The 10,064-nt window shown below is 43.4% G+C and overlaps 1 protein-coding gene across 3 annotated transcripts in view; it reads left to right on the forward strand.

Annotated features, from left to right (window-relative positions):
* The window catches only part of LOC136631989 (dual specificity tyrosine-phosphorylation-regulated kinase 1B-like), a 73,800-nt gene extending 70,498 nt beyond the window's left edge, over window positions 1–3,302 (forward strand). For all 3 annotated transcript variants that reach the window (XM_066606512.1, XM_066606511.1, XM_066606513.1), the window contains exon 11: window positions 420–3,302. In XM_066606512.1, the coding sequence (XP_066462609.1) occupies window positions 420–932 (513 nt within the window). In that variant the 3' untranslated portion in view covers window positions 933–3,302. The remainder of the gene's footprint in view (window positions 1–419) is intronic.
* The last annotated feature ends 6,762 nt before the right edge of the window (window positions 3,303–10,064 follow it).

Raw genomic sequence — 10,064 nt, forward strand, 5'->3', positions numbered from 1 at the left:
CTGAAAGCCAAGGTTATAGATTTCTGACACTCCCAGATATTTTCCTCAATAAATAAATGACAAAGTCTACAAATTTTGTCACTTTGTTTGATTTGGTTCTTTTTATCTACTTTTTAGGGGTGATGTGCAAAATTTGTGGGTTTTTTTTTCTTTGTTTTTTGTTGTGTTTTTTTTTGGTTAAGTAGAAACAAAAATATGTAACATTCTGAAAATTTCACAAACTTTCTGGCCCCACTGTGTCCCCAAGCACATCCGTATGGCAGCCTCTCGTATACTAGAATGCGGCAAAATCTAGATCAAGACCAAAAGAAACATCTAAAATGAGAAAGCGCTGAATGTAGTACATTGATGAATGTAGATCTGTCAGTGTCCGTCTCTCACTGCGTCATCTGATGTGTCGTCGTCTTCTCTTTCCACAGACTCATTCTCAGCAGCAGATAAGACTGTGGGCCGGCGGAGATGTTCCCATCACAAACAGCGATTCGTACCCTCAGATCTTACCTCACAAGCCTACTCCCAGTCAGCCGCAGCATTTTCATGGAAACGAACCACATCACCCTCACCCGCTGTATCATCACGTTAACCGGCCACACTACCATCGGCAGCTCATCACCTCCTCTTCTCCGCAAATCCCAGAGTCTATGGAGCTCAGCTTGGGACACAGACACCCCCAGTCTTCCTCTTCATTGCACCCACATCACCCTAGCTTAGACTGCACTCCGTTTGGCTCCTCAAACTTACACTTAGGGGTTTCTGCTTTTCGGACTAGAACAGTCAGCGGGCATAACGATTCTGGCGTGCCTCTGAATTATCCCTACTCTAGCAACACATCCAGCATGGTTGGACCACCTCATATCCGAAACAGGACGGAAACTGAAGAGAGTGCGATGTTAGGCGTTTGTGTCCCTCAGAGTACGGCAGCAAGCTCTTGATGATTCTTACATGTAAAATTAAAGCCATACCAATAATAGAAAAATACTGAATTTCGGAGGAGGGCTGACAGGCTGCAGGGTGGGTTGTGGAAAAGGGTGAGCTGGCTTTTATCACAACCATCAAACAAAAAAAAAAAAAAATGTCGCGGTGTAGCTGTTAATGTGAATTGTTAATTTATTAAAAAATCACTACGAGAGGAGTGTGACGTGTGTGTTCCCATGAGAAGCCGCTCTAACAAGACTTCGATTGGACTGCTCTTTTTTTATTTTCTTTTTCCTTTTGTATTGCTTTTTTTTTTTTTTCTTTTTCTTTTTTCTTTTTTTTTTTTTTTTTGACACACTGGTAGAAGTTTAACCTGTGCAAAGACTTCAAGACATTTCCAATGCTTCCATTTCTATCATAAGGTCCTCTTCAGAAGAAGCGGGAGAATCCAGACTTACTTTGCACGTCAGTGAACTCGTTTACAGGCCAAACGTCACTCTGCAAAACACTGTCTGTGCCAGTTGCCCTACGCTGCCATTTTAACCATTCATCCAGATTCCTGTGTTGCCCCCCTCCCCACTTTATACCAACCTTTGCTAGGGTGCAGATTTATGCACTTCACTGGAATAACCTTGGCTGCTAACTCCACTCTCTCAACTGGAATTGCTGCTAAAACTCTTTAACAGTTTTGCTTTCTTAAAAACCTGAAGGTTCCCCGTGTCTTTTATTTATGACTTCGTACTCGGTCGGTTTTTAGCTGTTTCAGGAAAGATTTTTAGGAGTCATTTTTTTTTTTTTTTCCTCTTCTTCGTTGATCCAGAAGTTCAGTGTCTCTCATTACCCACCTTCACTTTTAGGTTCTCGTCATCCTCTCAGTTTGACATCCTTTTTTTGTTTTGCACACTGAATTCTGGTTTTTCACACTACAATTTTTAACTTTTTTTTTTTTTTTTTCCTCCCCCTAATTGTTTTTAATCTCTCGGCCTCTTTCAATTCAGTGTGACCAGTAATGGCGCATCTTCATGGGTTATTGTAAGACACTAAGCCCTTGCTTCAGTATTAACCCTTTACAGTGCTCCGTGCTGTAACGGTAGGTTTTTTTAAAACATTTTTTTTTATTTTTTTTCTTAATGTAAAGACGGCCCTGTCCTTTTCTCATATCTCTGTGGATAGTAACGTACCGTTTTTAATTTTTTTAAATTTTTTTTTCCTTTTTTTTAATTTTAATTTTTTTTTTTTCTTTATTTATTGTACCAAAGATGGTATTGAGGCATCACTTTTAAGATATCAGACATGTAAAATGATTGTCTTTTATGAAATGTTTCCTTTTTCTGTTCTTGCGTGTTTAATTGGGCTTACAATTCTGAAATCATGTGTAGTTGCTGTTGGACTCCAAGGCCTTTCACATTCATGTTTGTTTCAAGTATTGTGGGTGATTTGGAGGATCCTAAAAATAAAGTAATAGACAGCTACAGAAGAGCGAGAGGTCATTGTTGATTGTGTCTCTGAAACAAAAACCGAAAAAAAAACAACAAAACACAACTTTTTTGAGACTGTGAGACGTGAAGAGCATCGCATTCGCCATCCTGTAATATATGTTCACAATGCTTTGGTGAATAAAACGCAACTCGACCCCACCGTGGATGTAGATGGCTCCTATACTTTGCTGCCAGTGATGCCTTCAGTGTAACGGGCCGGAAGGGTTGGTGGTAGCAAAGCATTGAACCAAGCATTGGGGGTGTATCCATACGAGGAGAGATCATGACCTTTTTTTCTAAGCTTTTTCCAAGACGTCTTCTGTACTGTCTGGCTTGCTGTCGCCCGTTTTATCTTTTTCTTTTACTGCTTTATTGTTAATTGCACATTTTCTTCTGGTTTGTTTTCTCTTAAAGCCTCTAAATTAATCATGTCGAACATTGTGGTGTCATTTGGCTTTAAGTATTTGTTTCATTCGTTTCAACTTTTTACACTTAACTTTTTTTCCCCCCCTTTTGGAAGCGGCCTGGAGAGTCAATTTGTGAAGTGATATAAATATATAGATATATACACCCCACCCCGCCCCCCCAGGGTTTTTACTATTGTTAAAGGATGAACGCTTAACCCATGGAAGGACTTTGCTCTTTCTCTGCTCTGTAACTTATAGAGATATTTATCTAATATTTTTATCTGTTTCCAAAAAGTTACAAAAATTGCTGTATGGAAATAATGAAGCAGAAAGTACAAGACTATCGGTTGCTTCTTTTAGCCCTGTGTTTTTGGTTTTTTTTCTTTTTTCTTTTTTTTTTTTTTTTGCTTTTCTATTTACTGACTTATGTCCCTACTGTTAAAGTACAGAGCAGGTTTGTACTGCACAAGAGATCAATAAATGAGGCTCTACTTTGGACTAATGCACTTTGATGTGTGTAAGGGGGAGGGGGTTGGTTGCTGACCGCTCCGAGCTTGGCTCATGAGTGACACCTGAGTAATGGTGAGCGCATGTCGAGGATATAATATACAGATTGTGCAATGTGGAGAAGTCTGCTGGTCATCTCTGCAATCACACGGCTCGGTTACATTCATCTGTCATTGCACAAGGATCTGTCTTATGATTGTGCCTAAGGGACACCGTGATCAGGTTTGTATGTGAGATCAAGTTTTCTATTGCAGGATGTTTGATATTTGCTGTGGTTTTCAGTTCTCTACAGGGTATAGGTTTGACTTTGTAAAGCGGTAGAGGTCCTGTCCATACATCACGGTATTAGCCATTCTGTCAGTTGAGAGTAGAGCAACTATTTCCTCAGTCGGTGACTAGGATCACAAAGATTACACAGTAAGCTGTAACTGATTTGTACAGCAGCTTGGTGTAAAGGTTATAGTGTAACCACATGTCGAAGGTCTAATTTTTTCTAAAATGTACAGAATAAGCATGTTATGTTAGCAATGTGTTTAATGGGCCTATTCTGTACATGTTTCATTGAAAATGCTATTTATCTATGTATCTGTCCTTGCTAGAAAAATCAGACTACAGCTGGCTGCATAGCTAAACAATGGCGTTCCTGTCTCTGCTTTGCCTGCACTGTTGTCTCTAGGTCAAGCACAGCTGTTATCTATATTACGGTTTGTTAATAAAGCCTGCCTTACATTTTATTGGTTTTCAAATACAACTGTTCTAAAACTTTCCTGCCTCCTGTGCCCTGCTGATTGTTCCCCTGGTGCCCTTCTATTTTCCTGCCTCCTTTCATCTGGGCCCTGGCGCTGTGATGACAGTACAGCTGATGCACTGAGACCCTGACAGTGTATGGGGTCCAGCAGGGAACTGTGATGAGGAGAAGCTGTCAGCACAGAATAGCTTCTCCTTACAGTATTGGGGGCCAGATAAAAGGAGAGTGATACAAAGCGGCGCTGGGGAGGGGCACAAGAGCCAGAAAAGTTCCATAACTGTATGTGTAAACCAACTAAATGTATAAAGCGGGCTTTATTAGAAACTGCTAAGGGCCCATTCACACCTGTTTTAGGGTTTCGGTCACAGTTCTGTTTTTGGAGATGTCTGCAGCACTAGGTCTTGTCCTCTGGATTGGTCATCAGTAGTTGATCGAGGGGTATCTGACGATCGTCTGACCTGCTGTCAGTGCAGTTGGCCAGATGTAGTCGAAGGCAGTGAAAGTGCCAGCTTTATTACCATTGAAATAAATAAAAGCGCCGCACTTCTATCAGATTTTTCTGCTCCTCGTTACGGGCAAGACCCGATGTCCTGTTAGACTTCCTGCTCCTGTTATGCTCAGGACTGAGGTGCGGCGCTCCCGTTGACTTCAGTGGTTAATGAAGCCAGAGCTTTCATTTTCTCCTTGTCCATTGATGACTATGTCTGGCCTCGTCAATCAACTACTGCCGACTTATTAAGGGGATGGGTCCTCCGTTAGGCCCGGACACGCATTTAAATCCAGTAAGAACTTTGCTCCAGTTGCTTAACGGTTCTCGCCTTCAGTTTCACCCCGGCTCCTGTCCAGGCACGAGCTGCCATCAGGCTTGCAAATCCATAATGTAATACATTTGGCTATGTTACAGCGAAATATAAGGTCATTAGACAGTGGCTGGGGAAAATACTTCTCCCACAATACATCACAGCAGAATACACCGTGTGCCGATACGAAGTTCATGGTTTTAAAATTTGGTTTCTTCAGTGCCGAAACATAATGCTATTGCCTATACTGTTGCCTCTCCATTCTCTGCTGCAGCAGCAGAGAATCACAGATCCTCTGTGCCTGAGCATTGAGGTCTGTGATTCCAGGCTGCCGCGGTCAGCAGGAGCATCGGGGCACAAGAAGTATAGTTTTCCTCATGACAAAACATCATAAAAGGGCCTCCCCTCCCCTCCTGCACTTTACCTTTGACCCCAACAATAAGGGTGTCTGCACCCAGGCCTTAAATCGAGCCTCAGACTTCAGGATATAATTCTGTGGCAGGGCGGGTATATGATCTGCAGTTCTTTCCTGTTGATGCTTCACTCGAGTCCTGTTTTTGGCTGTCCAACTACCTAATGCACACTGCTCTGCGATTGGCCAGTGCTGATCACATGAGCAGCCGAAGAATGATACGGGTCTCCCTTGAATCACTGGACTTGCTGTGTAATTTGTGAAGGGGGAGCCTACTTGAGAGATACTTGTCAGAGAGGGTCCTGGTTGTGGATTCTGCTCTGTGAGCCCAAAAGAGTTCACTAGTTGGGGGTTTAAAGTGAGATGGTTTAGAAATCTGTAGTCAGTCCGGAAGACGGGTGCCCTCAGAAGAGGGCCGGCTGTGGGAAGCAAGTGATCATTGGGGAACAGGTTTTCGCTGAATATTTATTAATTGTCAATGTCACTCTTTAGATTTAAAAAAAAAACACGCAGTTCTCCCACTGCCCACTAGGGCTGCATTGTGATGTGGATCACTGAAGCAGTGGTTTTCCATAGGACTTCATAGCCATTTTCATGTGCTTTTGCAATACAAATGTGCTTTATCAGACTTATCTGTTTTTCACATGTGAAAATAAAACCTGTTTATTTTCTATGGGAGCGTGGCAAAAAAAAAAAAAAAAAGAAATGTGTGATTTCTGGAAGTATTGCCCAAAAGTAGGACTTGCAGCAATTTTCTAACCCGATCGGTCAAAGAGAAAAATGGCTTGTGTGAATTAACTCTTCAAATGAATGGAGTCTTAGACTTCTGCCCGCCACAGAATTGGCACTGTGTTCCCACCAGCAGTCGTCTGTATGTATGTAGTGTGTCCGTGTTTTGTAGCATTTTACTTCACCTGATAGTGTGGGGTAAACTTTTTTAATTTACCCCTTTGCATGTTTCTAAATTATGGGAGGAAACCTCTGCAACCCCGAGGCCCACATACAGACTCCATGCAGATGTCCTCCTTGGGCTGCCTCCACCCAGGGGAGCGTGACATCGGGCCATAAAACGCTGCCAACGGGCGATTTACCTGCAGATGTCTAAAACGCCTTCCGTCACTTCAGTAAAAAAGTGATGCTCCGGCGCGGCAACTGTTCCCAATATTTTTTAGCGGTAAACCTCGTGTCGCACTCCGTATTTTTCTGTCCCATTGAGAACAATGGGTGATGCTTTCAAAAGAACACAAAATATAGAACACGCTACAAGTTTTCCCTGCGCTGCGGGGAAGAAAATAATCACTCATAGATGACGCCAGTGGGGTTTATATTTGTGCATTTCGGAGAGCGCAAATCTTGTGCCGTTTTCTTGGCTGTGTGACAGCGGCTTTAGGCTGGGCTCACACGACTGGGTCGGATGCTGCAGTAGGTTTCTGCTCTGAGCCCCGCCGGTCACCCTGCGGGATGGTGTGTAACTGTATTGTGTATGACCGTGTAGGCACACAGGCGCTCATTCACATTACAGCTTTTTTTTTTTTTTTGTATCCCTCACATATGGGATAAATAACTGCATATTAGCTGCAGTATATCCGCAACAAAATAGAGCATGCTGCGCGTTTTCTTCTCGCGGAATACGCAATTCGCACCTGCTGGGGTGAAGAAAAATGTGAAAGAATGTGCCTTTAAATGCCTGCGGATCGTCGCATGTGGACAGCGAACGCAGAATCTGCAAGTCAACACGTGCTTGGTCCTAGGACCGCAGCGCTGCAAGGCAACAGCTCTCATCACTGAGCCACCACACTTCCTGTTATGTAGGGATTGCTTCATTCATCACCACAGGCCTGGATTACAATGAATGGTGACGCCTATAGATAACAGGTTCACAGGCGGTGATCATCACAGCTCACCTCTTCCCCCTCCCCGCACAGGTCACAACACGGGCTGCAGAGAAAATGGACGGGTGAGAATTCATGAACTGCAGCTCAACCAAAACTACTGCTGGCCAACCCTCTAAGGTACAAACACGGCAAAAGCTCTACTAAAACAAAGCTTGCCCGTTCTTTTCCCCAGTAACGGAGTATAGATGCTGCTGTGATCTCAGGGACAACTACTGCTAGCGCCACTCAGTGGTATGATATAGACACCGCATAGTCTAGGTGCGTCCTGGGGCCAACTTGCATCGCGCTGTCCAGGTGCTGTCTGATACAACTGCCTGTGAAAGCTGCATCGATGTCCGGTTTATGGACAAGAATAGGACGTGCCTTGAGGGGGTTTTTTTTGCGTGGGCATTGGGTTCATGGAAGAAACCGCCGCGCTCCCTAGACTAACATGGGACCGTGTTCTGTATGTGGGATTAGACGGCGCATGGACCCAAAAGTACAGGAGTGCTCAGGAGGCCTTCATATCTACCCACCCTGAACACCATGTACATTCTATATGTAAACTGCAAGAAAGTTATACCACTTGATAAATAGTGTTCTGATCTTGAGTTACATACAGGATGTAACTCAGGATCAGTACAGCATAAGTAATGTATGTACACAGTGACTCCACCAGCAGAATAGTGAGTGCAGCTCTGGAGTATAATACAGGATGTAACTCAGGATCAGTACAGAATAAGTAACGTATGTACACAGTGACTCCACCAGCAGAATAGTGAGTGCAGCTCTGGAGTATAATACAGCATGTAACTCAGGATCAGTACAGCATAAGTAATGTATGTACACAGTGACTCCACCAGCAGAATAGTGAGTGCAGCTCTGGAGTATAATACGGGATGTAACTCAGGATCAGTACAGAATAAGTAACGTATGTACACAGTGACTCCACCAGCAGAATAGTGAGCGCAGCTCTGGAGTATAATACAGGATGTAACTCAGGATAAGTACAGGATTAGTAATGTATGTACACAGTGACCACCAGCAGAATAGTGAGTGCAGCTCTGGAGTATAATATAGTATGTAGCTCAGGATCAGTACAGGATAAGTAATGTATGTACACTGTGACTCCACCAGCAGAATAGTGAGTGCAGCTCTGGAGTATAATATAGGATGTAACTCAGGATCAGTACAGGATAAGTAATGTATGTACACAGTGACTCCACCAGCAGAATAGTGAGTGCAGCTTTGGAGTATAATACAGGATAAATAATATGTACACAGTAACCACCTTTTTATAAGGCTCTTTTACATGCTGTTAAATTGTTTGTCCACTCTTTACAGTTTTTCTTGAGTTGTGGGGTCGGACGTTGTACAATGAGGGGCTGCCGGTACTAATCCTGCGTGTTCTGTTCCTTCATCTGTTATTAGATGCCTGATCAGTGTCAGTGACATGGTTGGTGGGTTATGAGACTGACATCATTACTATGGACAGACTTGGCCATGGACTATACCATTCTACTGTGCCAATAGGGGCCACTGCACTGATATAAGGATGGTATATGCGAAGAAGAATAAATATATGAATATTCTAAAATTTAAGCGATTTCCTCTTTTAGTTGTAGACGTCCACAACCCCTTTATTAGAGGTTCTGTTATATATGATTACCAGGAGATGCTTTTGACGAACACAACTAATGGATCCCGCGTCCGCCTCCTACGGGTATACAGTCACCCAGGTGAGCGCAATTTGGGGCAGTGAAAAACTGATTGCTTACCTCTGTGTGTTGTTGTGTTAACATGAATTTCACAAGTGTGGAAAGAACAAAAGGCCCAACTGATGTCATTAACAACGAAAACCAAACCTGCAGAATAGTGCGTTCATGTCAAGGGGGGTGCGACTGGGAAAACCAGGAAGCGTGCGTGATATGCGACATTTAGTCCAGTTTTTTTTATTAATGCACCCAGTGACCTGACCGGCACCAGAATAGGACGGGCTGGGATATTTTTGTACCATTTACTAGTCTGCGCATTCACACAGATTTCACACATGCAGGTTAGGGCTTAGTCACATGGACAATTTTAGCAGTATGCATATTGTGGCATCCTGTACAACAAAAGGGCGGAAGGGGTAACCTCACTCCTTAGGGAGAGCACCAAGAAGGTGAGTGAGGAGACTATAAGGCCATGCATAATCCTCTGGGTAATCATTACATTTGTAGTGCCACCTATTGGATGGTAGCATTCCTGCAAATCAATGCTTGACCCTTTATACAGGTCTGTAGAGCAATGATTGGGAATTGAAAACCAAGCCAGAATCCACACACAGGTAGCTGTTTCAGGGTTTTTCCCCTCATCAAGCCAGGATCCTACTGCACACTGATGTGGGGCAAAACCCCCGAAACAGCTGCCTGTGTGTGGATTCTGGCTTGGTTTTCAATTCCCAATCATTGCTCTACAGACCTGTATAAAAGGTCAAGCATTGATTTGCAGGAATGCATCCCATAGGGGGCGCTGCAGAGGTATTGTTCCATTTTCTATTTTGACTTCTCTACCTGGAACCTTCCCGCCATATACTGTATGTCAAATAGATGACAAAAGGAGTGTAAAAGTAGCCGAAGCTGACCAGAACGCTTCCTGACATTTAACCCCAAGAGCCTGGCTGTAAGGCAGGTTTCACACGAGCGACTATTGTGCGATTTTTCTCGTAATGTGACAGTGCTACAAATTGTGTGTGTGTATGAAGCCCGTGCTTTACAAGGGGTTCCTTCACGTTGGCGATGTTTTGTAGCCTGCCAATGAGAAAAAAAGTAGCTGAATATTGCCGTAATTTTTCTTATGGAGCCTTTATGTTGTATTGCACGAAAACGCTGGTTTCATGTGATGCGATGCAACTTTTACAGTAGGCAGTCCTACTGTAAAA

Source organism: Eleutherodactylus coqui, chromosome 6 (assembly GCF_035609145.1).
Source record: "Eleutherodactylus coqui strain aEleCoq1 chromosome 6, aEleCoq1.hap1, whole genome shotgun sequence".
Classification (NCBI taxonomy): Eukaryota; Metazoa; Chordata; class Amphibia; order Anura; family Eleutherodactylidae; genus Eleutherodactylus; species Eleutherodactylus coqui.